Genomic DNA, 14399 nt, shown 5'->3' on the forward strand with positions numbered 1-14399 from the left:
GAGTTCTTATCTTTTAACAGTACTAACAAGACTAGTGTCTTGATGACCTACTGTAAATAAACCTGAAATATACTGGTCTGCAGAGGAGGGCTCCTTGAAAAAGCATCACAATTATAAATAAATATCATCATGCTTAAATAATTTAACACAGCACATGCATGACTATGAGACTCCATACCTTCTGCATGACTTTCCGTGCCCACCTCAACCGCAAAATGTACCACTGTGCAGCCGGAAAAGAGCACCGAGCTGCCCGGAAAAGCAAGAGAATGCGCTGAAGGATCCCAGACACCTTTTGCCGATAACCTTTTTCAGCTTTTACAAGAAAATCATCACCATCTTCCTGATAGAAAAATTAAAACAATAAACTTTAGATTATTGAAATTTAAAACTCAAGTAAAAATAGAAATACAGTTGCTAGTTGCCATCAAATCATTTTGACGCATGGTGACCCTATGTTTGCAAGGGAAAACTATTCCACTGGGGTTTCAGGGCAAGAACCATTTGGAAATGGATCACTGCCTTGTCTTTCCAGGCTCCTCTGGTGGGTTTGAACTGCCAACCTCATAGCTAGTACAAGGGCTTGGCTGTTGTTGATGCTGCTGCTGCTGCTGCGAGGTGCCACGGAGTCAGCATTGAGCCATAGAGACCATGTGTATAACAGAACAAAGCTGGTCATCCTGTGCGATGTTCACAGTCTGCGTGGTGCATAAACCCATCACTGAAGCAGTCACTCTATCAGCTCCTCAAACTATGATGATCCTATTTCAAGTACTCAGTAGTGCTTATCTCCTCTCAAACAAAATAAAGGGCTAAAGGGATCCTAATCCTAAATCTGCTTCCTAAAATAGTAATTTAAATCTATTACTAGTAATTCTAATCTTAATTATCTAATTCTAGTAGTGGAATGTTGTAATATCAAATGAGATCCTTTTAAACTGTCAAAACGTAAGTCTAAATACAACAAATAAGAAAAAACTAGGTGCAGTTGTTGTTGTGCCATCAAGTCACCTGCAACTCATAGTGACCCATGTACAACAGCCCTAAACCCTGCTCTATCCTGTGCCAATCTAACTGTCTCCAACATGCCTATCCCCATTACCCCAGTCACTGAATCAATCCATCTCATCGAGGGTCTTCCTCTCCTGCGCTGCCCTTCCACCTTCCCAAGCATGATGTCCCTCTCCAAGTACTGATCCTGCCTTGCAACATGTCCAAAGTATGCCAGAAGGAGCTTCAGAATCCTTGCCTCCAAGGAGCAGCCTGGCTTCACCCTCTCCAAGGCGAACTTGTTTGTTCTGCTAGCAGTCCCATAGTATATTCAATACTCTTCTCCAGCACTAAAGTTTAAAGGCATCAACTCTCCTTCTATCATCCCTAGTCATTGTCCAGCTCTCTGATGCAGTTACTTTTTTATCAGAAGCACCTTAGTCTCCACAGTGACATCGTTGCAGATAGAAACTGCTAATACTGAAATACTAAGTAACAAAGAAACACTAGAACCACTTCAGGATATTAATCAAATATTAAATAATTCAAATGTAAATCATTTACTACAATTGCAGAGTAAAATTTTTAACTGCTAATTATTTTATGATTTTAAGTAAGAGCAGATGAAAAGATGAACACAGTGTTGGTATTTATAAGACAGATAGATCAAAAGAATCACCAAGAAAAAGAAAATGACTTTTTAAATCAAAAACCTTTCAAAAGAGGCAAATCATGTGATGAATAAAAGACTGAAATAAAGTAAACTTGTAAATTCTGATATTCATTATTTTGTTTGTTATCCTAAATAAAACCCTACTGTAGAGTAACTGGACATTGAGAACTATCTTCTAATTTTTCTGTATTATTAACAATCTTCTCATATTTGTTGACTGCTTACTATATGGCCCAGGCAAGAAGGTAAAATTTTTTTACAGTATTTATTTAATCCTGACAGTAATGCTACAAGATCAGAACCACTATCATCTGCATTTTACAAATAAGGAACCCCAGTAACAAATGGTTAAATTCTCAGCTGCCAACAGAAATGCTGATGGTTCAAATACATCCATCACTCCACAGAGAAAAAAGACAGAGGCACTGGACTTGCATAAAAATGTATACCCTCCCATCAACAAACAGACAGAAAAATTGTGGTAGATTCACACAATGGAATACTATGCAGCATAAAGGAATAAAGACATCTTAAAATATAACATGGGAAATTCTAGAGAGCATTATGCTGAGTGAACTCAGCCTCATAAACACAGCATGAGCCCATTACTGTAAAAATAGAAGGATAACTAGTAAGAAGCGTTTAAATGTCCAGACGGAGAAAGGGGAAAAGTGAAAGGGGAGGAGGAAAAAGAGAAGGGTGGAAGTCACTAGGATAGCAGAATTTAGAGGACGGATGGGGACAGGGGGCGGGACAGGAAGGTGAAGGAACAGAAAAGATTCAATAGGAACTCCAAAAGTGGTTATAACAGACATAGATTAATAGTAATTACATAAAATACAACACATATGAATGATTATATGAAACACAATGTAAATGGAAGACTGTATAAACCCAATGAGTGAAACAATGTAAACTAATTACTGCATGCAACCAATAAAAATTTCTTTTTAAAAATGTAGACCCTTGGGAACCCTTTAGGACGGGATCTCCTCTGTCCTACAGGGGTGATATCAGTAAGAATTAACTCAATGGTAAAGGTAAACAGAAGTGTGGTACACTGTACAATGATTATTATCAAGTAACTATTTTGCAAATTGGACATAATCAATTTTAAGTGAATTTCAACTTTAATGCACTCCACTTACTTCACTAAGAACTGCTGGTTGAGGACAATACAATGGAGGAGCTGGAAGGTACAAGCCTGCCGGCACTAAGCCCCACAGCTTCTTACTGAAGTCCTTGGCAGAGTCAACCAGCAGCTGCAATGTGTCCGAAAGAATATCTGCATCAGCCATAACTGCTGCTTTCAGTACCTCTTGCACTGAACCAAAGAGAAGGTTTGCATCTTCCTCCTCAATGGGATCTAGCAAACACAAAATTAGGTAACATCACTGAAAATTATATTCCACTTCTCATTTATTATGTAGGATAAAATTTCAATCTGAAAAGCTGACAGAAAGAATACTTGTTAACTTGCAAAATATCAAATTTACAGGCGGAAATGTACAAAATATGTTGTTACTTTAAAAAAGAGGCAAAGAATGAGATTTCTCCTGTAGGCCCTTAACAAGATATTGTAATAACTACATAAGGAAAATCATCTTGGAATTTAGTCAAAGTCATAAAAGTGAAAACAAAAGTTTAAAATATTAATGGGGAAAATCAAGCTATCAAAATAATTCATAAAATCATGTAAAGATAGTAGTGTAAGTAATGTCTTCCTTTTCTTAATACTTTATAATTCCTTTAATAAACATTGATAACTACTTATCATCCAAAGCCTAGAAAACAGAAAAACACAAAACACAAAATAGTAATATATAATAGTAATATATGTTGTTGTTATGTGCCATCGAGTCAGAACTGACTCATCCCATACCCTGCTGTAAATGGCACAGGAGGAGACTGCTCATCTTTCTCCACAGGATCAGCTGTCAGATTTTGGGTTGGCACTGCAACTCCTTACCACAAAGCCACCAGAGCTTCCCGAATAGTGTACAGAATGGCTGAAACTATGCAAATAGTGTGTACACATGGGGATATGGCCTGGATGGTAAAATGCAAAGAGGTGATCAAGTGGGGGAATTGGATACTTAAAAGTTTTTTCCTATTAGGAAACATCTATAGGTTTTCATAAAGTAAGTTGTTGTCAAGTGCTGTTGTGACAATTCCAACTCATAGCAACTTTATGTACAATAGACCCTGCCCAACCCTGCAACACCCTAACAATCTCTGTGTAAGCCCACTGTTGAAGCCTCTATGCCAATACAACTTGTACTTTCACTGATTGACTTTTTTTAATTAATGAAGGCGTTTCCCCCCCAAGGACAAGACGCCCAAAGGATGTGAGATGAAGTATCACCATGCTTTTGACTAAGGAGCAACCTAGCAGCACTCTTCCAAGACAGATAATATATGTTTTATCAGTGGTTGGGTCCATGTAAGATGAAGTTGTTGACAGTTTCAATCTTTTCTCTATCCTAAGGTTGCCGGTAGGACCAGTGATAAGAATCTTTTGTTTTCTTGATGTCGAGACGCAATCCATATTGACGGTTGTACTGTTTGATCTTCTGCAACAAGTCCTTCTAGTCCTCCTCACCTGCAGCAAGCAAGGTTGTGTCATCTGCATAATGCAGGTTATTGATAAGTCTCCCTCTGATGCTGATGCCACATTCTTCTACAAAGAGTCCAACTTCTCGAAAACTCTGCTCAGCATACAGATTAAACAGGTATGGAGATAGAATACAACCCTGATGCATTTCCTTAATTTTAAACTCCACCTGACATACTTTGGGCATGTTGCAAGGAGGGACCAGTCCTTGGAGAGGGACATTATGCTTGGGAGGGTGGAGGGACAGCACAGGAGAGAAAGACCCTTGATGAGATGGACTGACTCAGTGACAGGGATAATGGGGGTTGGTGTGTCAGAGACAGTAAGACTGGCTCAGAATAGAGCAGGGTTCAGAGCTGTTGTACATAGGGCAGCTATGAGTCATGGGCAACTTGATGGCACATAACAAGAAGTATTCCCATGCTCTGTTTGCACAACAGCCTCCGGGTCCAGGTACAGGTTTTGTATGAGCAGAATCAAGTGCTCTGGGATTCCCATTCTTCTCAATATGAGCCCTAACTTGTTATGAGAAACATAGTCAAATACCTTTGCAAAGTCAATAAAGTATAAACAGACATTCTCCTAGTAAGTGTTCTTTAATTTCAGCCAGGATCCATCTGACATCAGCAGTGATATCTCTGGTGCCACAGCCTCTTGTAAATCCTGCTTGAACTTCTACCAGTTCACTATCTATGTACTGTTCTAGCCATTTTTTAGTAATCTTCAGTAAGTATTTTGCTTGTATGTGATATTAATGTTATTGTACGGTAGTTTCCACATTCTGTTGGATCACCTTTCTTGGGAGTAGGAAAAAATATGGAGCTCTCCCATATTTGGACAGCGATCCTCCAAATTTCCTGGAATAGACTGATGAGTGCATCCAAGGCTGCATCTGTTAATGGAAACAAGTCAATTTGGTATTCCATCGATTCCTGGGGCCTTATTTTTTGTCAATGTCTTCAATGCAGTTTCCATTTCTTCCTTCATTATCACTGTCTCCTACTAGTATAGTACTTCCTGAAATTTTTCAGTGTCAGTTCTTTATGGTACAGTGATTCTGTGAATTCCATCCATCTTTTGATGCTTTCTGGATCATTCATTATATTGCCCATAGCATCTTCCAACATTGTGTCTCAAGGCTTAAATTTGTTTTTCAGTTCTCTCATCTTCAGGAATGCAGAGCCAAGTTCTTCCATTTTTATTCTCAATTCTAGCTCTCGACAAACTCCATCATAATATTTTCCTTCTTGAGTCGCCCTTTGAAATCTTCTGTTCAGCTCTTTTACTTCAGCATGTTTTCCTTTTATTTTGGGCTCTCAATGCTCTAATGCAATTTTTTTTAATTGGGAAAAACATATTGGGGGTACAAGGAGGTGAGGGTTGGGGGCAGAAGGGTGAGGATGGGCCAGGGTGCAGTTGCAGAGCTGCACAGTTTGGTCGGTGGGGGGAGCAGGTAAAGGAAATAATGAGGGTCCAGAGGGGACCAGATCCTACAGAGGAATGACAAGCATTTTCCAATGGTAATTAAACCAACTGTCTTATTGATTTGGGAATTGGATGCCGACTCTCTGGCTTCTTCATGCTGAACAGGGGCGTAGATGTAAAGGGGGGAAGGGAGGACGCTTTATCACATTACTGGTGGTCTTGGGTTAAAGCTGCTTGCCTTCTTGCTCTGTTAGAAGATATTTTCCTGTCATGCAAAGTGTTTTCCCAGGTGGGTCCCGTGGGGATGGCTGGGTGAACCCAGAGGCTCCATCCTCCTTTGCTTCCTTAGCTGTCAGTTGTATTTCCTTTTTGTCACTGGCACTGGGTTCAGGGTCAATTCTGGAGTAAAACTCAGAGTTAAGGTTACCTATAGGAAAGGGAGCAAACCTAGAGAGAACAAACTAGTGAGTTACAAATAGAAGGGCTTTGAGGGTGTTGCTTTCAGGTTTACTGGGGGGGAGGGTGGCAGAAGGTGACCTAGGTAACATTCTGTGGATACCCTAGGCATTCTTTTTTTTTTCTCCTTCACCACCCAGGAGTCAATCTGGGGACAATGGCACAAACTGGGGGCTGAAGAGCTCACCCTGAGGGCTGTGACAGCTCACCCTGAGCCGAGGACAACCTGCCCTGGGCAGAGGGCCGTGACGGCTCGCCCCGAGCCAGGGGCCAAGGGCAGCCCGCCCCAGGCAGAGGGCCACAACAGCTCACCCCGAGCCGGGGGGCCAAGGGCAGCCTGCCCCTGGCAGAGGGCCGAGGGAAGCCCGCCCCGGGCAGGGGGCTGCGACGGCTCGCCCCAAGCCGGGGGCTGAGGGCAGCCCACCCCGGGCAGGGGGCCAAGGGCAGCCCGCCCTCTAATGCAATTTTTAGAGTCTCTTCTGACATGTTTTGGTTTTTTTCTTTCTCCTCTGTCTGCGTAATCACCTTTTACTTTTTTCATGGATGATATCCTTTATATAATCCCATAGCTCATCTGGTCTTCAATCACTGATGTTCGATGCTTCAAACCTATTATGATGATTTTGAAATTGAGATGGTAGTAATTTACTGGTAGTGCACAGTATTGTCAATACTCTTAACCAGCACTACAATCCAAAGGCATCAATTCTTCTTTGCTCTTCCCTATTCATGATCCTACTTTCGTAAGCATATATAGCAAGTGAAAATACCATAGCTTGGATCAGGCACACCTCCATCATTAAACTGACATCCTAGCTCTTTAGCATTTAAAAGAGGTCTTTGACAACAGAAAAAACATTCTTATACGCAAGAATTTCTCAGCCTTGTCAAATATTACTGATAGTCTGGTCTATTTAGTGAAGCACTTGTGGCCTAGTGGGTAAGGAGTTGTATTGCCAAACCAAAGGCAGACAGTTCAAATCCACCAACTGCTCTGATGGAGCAAAATGGGTAATCTCCTAGCATATGATTTACAGCTTCTCAAATCCCAGTGGAGGATCACCTATGTATTCATTTCAACTCAATGGCAATAAGCTTGAGCTGAAAATCAATTTAGATTTTAAAAATAAAATATTATAGACACAGCTGAGAGTCCTTGTTATCAGTCATATTCTAGTCTCTCTCTTCCTAGAGGTAGCCTATACTCAAAATCTTGTGTGAATATTTTGGAATTCCTATCAGGTCTAGTTGAAACTTCTTGTCTTCTTCTATGAAGCTTAGCTTTTATTTCAGATTTTCCAACTCTTAATCTCCAGATATATTTTATATCATTTGCTCAGCTCTAGCTTCAAGTTCACCAGTTCTCTCTTAAATTGTTCTAATACTGGTGAGGTAAAGTTTGCATAAAATAAAATTCATTGTATTAACGTGTATATAGTTCTCCAAGTTTAAGAAAGCTATAAAGCCCTGTTCTATTGTACATATGCTAAGCAGCAAAGACATAGACAATGACTAGGGATGATAGCAGGAGAATTGATGCCTTTGAGCTGTGGTGTTGGAGAAGAGTACTGAATATACCAAGGACTTCTAAGAGAACAAACAGGTTCGTCCTGGAGAGGTTGAGACCAGGCTGCTCCTTGAAGGCAAGGGTTCTGAAGCTTTGTCTGACATATTCTGGCATACTGCAATATTTTAACATATTGCAAGTAGGGACTAGTCTTTGGAGAAGGACATCATGCTTGGGAGGGTGGAGGGACAGTGCAGGAGAGGAAGACCCTCAATGAGATGGATTGATTCAGTGACTGGAGTAATGGAGGTAAGTGTGTGAGAGACAGTGAGATTGGCACAAAATACAACAGCGTTTAGGGCTATTGTACATAGGGAAACCCTGAGTGCATTGTCATCTCCCAAAGAACTTATGTCTCATGATAGTTTACTCCATTCCTTATCCTCTCAGACAACTACTGATCTATTTCCTGTGTCTGTATGTTTGCTTCATATAGAATGTCACACAGTGAAATAAAATATTACAAAGACTTTGTTCGTGGCTTCTTTCTTATAAAATACTGGTTCTGAATTAATTAATATTGTGACATGCTATCAGTTAGTTCACTGCTCTTACTTATTATTCCCTAGTAAAGATATATTGTAATTTGTTTTCCATTCACAAGCCAGTGTGTGCTGCTTCCAGTAAGAGGTTATTGGCCGCCGTTGCTGCCACCGCCGCTGCTGATGCCACCACCTTGTTCAGGTGTAGAATCTGGAATCCCTGCGCCTCACTAACAATGAAGCAGAGTTCGAATGTGCCGGCCTTCCTCAGCAAGCTGTGGACCCTGGTGGAGGAGACCCACACCAATGAGTTCATCACCTGGAGCCAGGATAGTCAGAGTTTTTTGGTTTTGGATGAACAAAGATTTGCAAAAGAAATCCTTCCCTAATACTTTAAGCACAATAACATGGCAAGTTCTGTGAGACAACTGAAAATGTATGGTTTTCGTAAAGTGGTATGTATTGACTCTGGAATTATAAAGCAAGAACGAGATGGTCCTGTTGAATTTCAACATCCATACTTCAAACAAGGCCAGGATGATTTGCTGGAGAATATTAAAAGAAAGGTTTCATCTTCTAAACCAGAAGAAAATAAAATTCGTCAAGAAGACTTAACAAAAATTATGAGTAGTGCTCAGAAAGTTCAAATAAAACGAGAAACTATTGAGTCCAGGCTTTCTGAATTAAAAAGTGAGAATGAATCTCTTTGGAAGGAGGTGTCAGAATTACGAGCAAAGCATGCACAACAGCAGCAAGTTATTCGAAAGATTGTCCAGTTTATTGTCATATTGGTTCAGAATAACCAACTTGTGAGTTTAAAACGTAAACGGCCTCTACTTCTGAATACTAACAGAGCTCAGAAGAAGAATCTCTTTCAGCACATAGTCAAAGAACCAGCGGATAATCACCATCATAAAGTTCCACACAGTAGGACTGAAAGTCTAAAAACAAGGGAGCGGATTTCAGATGACATCATTATATATGATGTTACTGATGATAATGCAGATGAAGAAAATATCCCAGTTATTCCAGAAACAAATGAAGATGTTATATCCGACCCTTCCAACTGTAGCCAGTACCCTGATATTGTCATTGTTGAAGATGATAATGAGGATGACTATGCACCCGTTATTCAAAGTGGAGATCCGTGCGAACCAGCCAGAGACTCCCTCAGTTCAGCCAGTGATGGCAGTAGCCCGTTCATGTCTAGTGCTGTGCAGCTCAATGGTTCATCCAGCCTGACCTCAGAAGTTCCTGTGAGCATGATGGACTCTATTTTGAACGATAACATCAACCTTTTGGGAAAGGTTGAACTGTTGGATTATCTTGACAGTATTGACTGCAGTTTAGAGGACTTCCAAGCTATGCTATCAGGAAGGCAATTTAGCATAGACCCAGATCTCCTGGTTGATCTTTTCACTAGTTCTGTGCAGATGAATCCCACAGATTACATCAATAATACAAAATCAGAATAAAGGAATAGAAACTAACAAGAACAATATAGTTCAGCCAGTTTCTGAAGAAGGAAGAAAATCTAAATCCAAAGCAGGAAAGGCAAAGTGTACATGAATGCTTGCTGATATGGTTCCAGCTTCATATGCATAGAAGAAAGAAGGGATGGGATGGAGTCAGCCCCATCCACTCAGTTGGATTAGTTTCAAGTAAAAATTTCTTGTTTGTTTGTGTTTTATTGAACCATACTGTTTAGTAAAATAAATATAATGAATGTTGAGTAAAAAAAAAAAAGAGAGGTTATTGTGAGAAAGCTGCTATGAACATTCATACACAAGTATTTTTTTGTGGACTTATGTTTTCATTTCCCTGGGATAAATATTTTCTTTTGCTCCTGATCTATTTCCTTTCTTTAAAGTTCAGCCTTTAAAAGATCTTGAAATAACTAATCTAGAAACTTCTTTTTTTTTTAAAATATGGACTACTTCACAAATTTGCATGTCATCCTTATGCAGGGGCCTCACTAATTGTCTCTGTATCCATCTAATTTTGGGGGTTTTTGTAATAATTTTTCATTGTGATTTTAATGAAAGTTTACAGAAAACGTGGATTTCCATTCATTCACTGTTGCATATTTTCCTCCCTACCACCCCCTAGTTCACTTTTCTCTTTAAAAAAAATCACTCACTATCCACCAGATGCTGTGCTGGAGAAGGAGGGGCAATCTCCTCCTGAACCAGTCAGATCTGATTTGATGGGACACAGACAAAAAAAGTAATAACATAAAAAAATTTTTTTAAAAATTCACTCACTGTTGCACAATCAACTTTTTTGTTTTTAATATGTGTGCTGCCAAAGTGAGTACATCTATATATTTCTTGCAGGAAAATTTTTATTATAAAAAAAGTCACTCTGTCAGTAATAGATTTCTGCACTCTTTTTTCAGTGATAACTTCCATGCTTTTACACTATCTTTTTATTGAGCAAAACATCTTTTACAGAAATATGAACACAATATATGCTACAACTTGGATTCATCTTGGTTATACACTGCCAAGTGTAATTAAACAGTCAGGAGAGGACATATATTGCATGATCTCACTCGGACGAAACATCTAAAAAATGCAAATACAATAAAAACAAAGGTCTTTTCTGTTTCCATGGCAGGAGTGAGTAGGAAGCAGTCACTGCTCAGGGGCCACTGAGTTTTTGTTAATACTGATAAAAAATTTGGAAATGTATAGTGGTAATGGTTACATGACATGAGGAATATAATTAATGCCAATGAAATTACACATTAAAAAAATAAGATGGAACGGCAAAATATTATTTTTTCTAATACACACTAGAAAAAAAATACCAGAAAAAAAATTCATACTAAAAAATTTTATTATTATTATAAGGTGTGTCTGATACAGGCCATGGTCTTTGCAATCACATGTTATGCGTCAGAGAGTTGGACAATGACTAGGGAGCATAGAAGGAGAACTAATGCCTTTTAGCTTTGGTGTTGGAGAAGAGTTTTGAGGGTATTACGGACTGCTAAGAAAACAAACATTCATCTTGAAGAGGGTTAAACTGGGCTGCTCCTTGGAGGCAAGGATTCTGAGGCTTTGTCTGACATACTTTGGGCATGTTGTAAAGAGGGACTGGTCCTTGGAGAAGGACATCATGCTTGGGAGGGTGGAGGGCAGGCGCTGGAGGGGAAGGCCCTCTGGGAGGTGCATTGATTCGGTGACTGGGATAATCAGGATGAGTGTGCCGGAGACAATGAGATTGGCACAGGACAGAACAGAGTTTAGGGCTGTTGTAACAGTGTCGCTATGAGTCGCAAGCGACTCGACGGCACTTAAAAACAACATCATTATTATTATTTTTATTATTATTATTATTATTATTACTATTATGTGCACCATCAAGGATCTGACTGGTACAGGAGGAGACTGTCCTTCCTCCAGCAGAGCATCTGGTGGATTTGAACCGTGCACCTCTGTGATTTCAGTGCAGCTTCTTGCCACCAGGCTACCAGAGCTCTCTTAGAAACAAATTATTTTGAAAATAACTGAACAGAAATTTTCTGAAGAAAAGTCTACAGTTAGATTTAAAAGTATCAAAGGTTTTGTCTAGAAAGAGAAGCTATGATTAGTAAAAACTAGGAACATAAAATTAGAAGACCCAATCCTTAATGAAGAAAAGTATTAAAACAAAAGAGCCCTCAGAGTATTCCTGACTTTACCATTAAATAAACAACTTTTAATAACTTTTTGTCTCTTATTTCATTTATTCCATAGACAAAATAAATGTTAAAAGGCTCCTGAGTAAATCTACCTAGAGAGTCAGTACAGGAGAGGAAGACCCTGCGTGAGATGGACTAACACAGTGACTGCGACAATAGGTGTGGTGAGTCAGAGATGGAGAGGTTGGCTCAGGATAGGGAAAGGAGCAGAGCCAGTGTTCAGAGAGTACCTATGGTTTGTAGTCAACTTGATGGCACATAACAACAACATATTATTTAAAAAGTTTTCTATCACTCTGAACTTACAAAAACAGTACATCTTTTTTTAATAAAAGGGGAATAATTTGAAAAAGGAAAATGAGAATAAATGGAAGACTTGAAAAATATAGTTAATGTCAGTGAATTGTACATAGAGAGAAACTGGTAAATTAGAGAATGCTCTGCCGTGGATAGATTAAAACAATAAAAAATAAAATTAGTTGTAAAAAACCAAATATGCAATAGATGAATGTACTCTTCCATGTCTTAGATAGTATAACCATAAAAGAAAAGAAAAAAAAATATATATATACACAAAACCAAACCCAAAGCCATTAAGTCCACTCTGACTCATGATAAGCCTCCATTGGCTTTCTCTAGCCATAATTATTTACAAAAGGAGACTGCCAATGTATCTTCTCTGGACCAGCTGGTGGTTTCAAACTGTAAATCTTTCAGATAATAGAGTTAGCACGTAACAGATTATGCCACCAGAGCTCCTTTATACATGCATACATTTGTGCATGCATATACATGTGCATGTGTGTGTCCATATGTATAAATACATATGCACACACATACATAAATCAAATGTAGCAAAAGACATATTATGAGTGTATCCAAGATTAAGTATAAACACTATGCTTTTTAGGCAACTCATAGCAACCCTATGAACAAAAGACCTGGCCACTTGTATAATTTTCATCCTTTCTCCAGGTTGATAGGGTTTCTCGAGGCAAGCTATTTCGGAAGTGGATGCCATTCCTGCTTCCAAGCTTGTTTTAATCCGGGAGCTCCACCAAACACTGTCCACCATGGGTAACCATTCTTGCATTTGACATATCAGTGTCACAGTTTTTATTTTGTATAAACTTACTTAAAAGTATTAATATGTTTAAACATATCTGTAAGTTTTAAAAAATGTCATAAGGTTTATATTCATTAGCTTGACACATATATCACATAATATGTATATATAACATACCTGTAAATTGTTTGTATTTTGAACTGATTTCTTTTTTTGCTTCCAAAGAGGCTGGCTGACCTAAAAAACATTGAAGTTTTTCTTGGAAAATCTGTGCTGGAGTCAAATTTAATGGTAGCTTCAGACCCTTTTTCTTGGACCTGAAATGACATCAAATTAAGGGAAATGAATCCAAGCTTTAGAAAAAACAGCAAAGATAAACACATTAAGAACTACACATGATTTTTTTTTAAATTTCAAGAAACAATGGAGTTTGTTTCATTTGTTGTATGTGTCACTGAGTTGACCATGATTCACAGTGACTCTATGCACCCAGCTCTGAATCCTACTCTATCCTGGGCAGTCTCACTGCCTCTGATACACCTACCCTCACTACCCAGTTTCTGTGTCAATTCATCTCATCTGGGGTGTTCCTCTCCTGCACTGTCTCTCAACTCTTCAAGCATGACATCTTTCTCCAAGGACAGGTCTCTCCTGGTAACATGCCCAAAGTATGTAAGACGGAGACTCAAAATCTTTTCCTCCAAATGCAGCTTGGTTTCACCCTCTCCAGGACATACCTGTTCTCCCGGCTGTCCATGGTTATGTTCAAAACTCTTCTCCAGCACCAAAATTCAAAGACATCAATTCTTCTTCTGTCATTTTTGGTCACTGTCCAGCTCTCTGATGCACAGCAAGTTATTGACAAGATCATGGCCTGAATCAGGCAGACCTTAGTCTCTAGACTGACAATGCTGTTCTTCAACACTCTGGAGAGGTACCTGACAGCAGATTTACCTAATTCAATTAGTCCTCTGATTTCTTGTCTGCTGGTACCAAGAATGTTGATTGTGGAACCTAGCAAGCTGAAATTGCAAAAATCTCAATCTCTTCTCTATCTATCATGGTGCTGTCAATTGGCCTAGTGGTGAGAATCTTAATTTTCTTTGTGTTTAGCTTCAATCCATAGTACAGTCCTTGACCATCTGCAAGCATCAGTCCCTCCTCAGTTTCAGCAAGCAAGGTTGTATCATCTGCATAATGCAGGTTGTTGATGAGTCTTCCTCCAATCTTGATGTCACATTCCTCCTTTTGCTCAGCCTCACTGTTACACATATAGGTTGAAAAGGTATGCATCCCTGACACACTGCTTTCATGATTTTGAAGCATGAAGTGTTTCCCTGCTCTGTTCTGACAAATACCTCCTAGTCCAAGTACAGCTTTCACATGACCACAATCAGGTGTTCTGGGATTCCCATTCTTCTCAAGGTTAGTCACAATT

The 14399-nt window shown here is 39.3% G+C and overlaps 1 protein-coding gene and 1 pseudogene across 1 annotated transcript in view; one reads left to right on the top strand and one right to left on the bottom strand.

The window, feature by feature from the left end:
• LOC102844216 (chromosome unknown open reading frame, human C5orf42) overlaps window positions 1-14399 on the bottom strand; it is a 130937-nt gene that overhangs the window by 81816 nt on the left and 34722 nt on the right. The window contains exons 17-19 of the mRNA XM_006889576.1: window positions 13139-13278; window positions 2812-3029; window positions 179-343 (exon numbers count right to left, since the gene is read on the bottom strand). Coding sequence (XP_006889638.1) covers window positions 179-343; window positions 2812-3029; window positions 13139-13278 — 523 coding nt within the window. The remainder of the gene's footprint in view (window positions 1-178; window positions 344-2811; window positions 3030-13138; window positions 13279-14399) is intronic.
• Window positions 8444-9776, top strand: LOC102873646 (annotated as a pseudogene).

Source organism: Elephantulus edwardii, unplaced genomic scaffold, assembly GCF_000299155.1.
Source record: "Elephantulus edwardii isolate Elephantulus edwardi_28Jun2011 unplaced genomic scaffold, EleEdw1.0 scaffold00079, whole genome shotgun sequence".
Classification (NCBI taxonomy): Eukaryota; Metazoa; Chordata; class Mammalia; order Macroscelidea; family Macroscelididae; genus Elephantulus; species Elephantulus edwardii.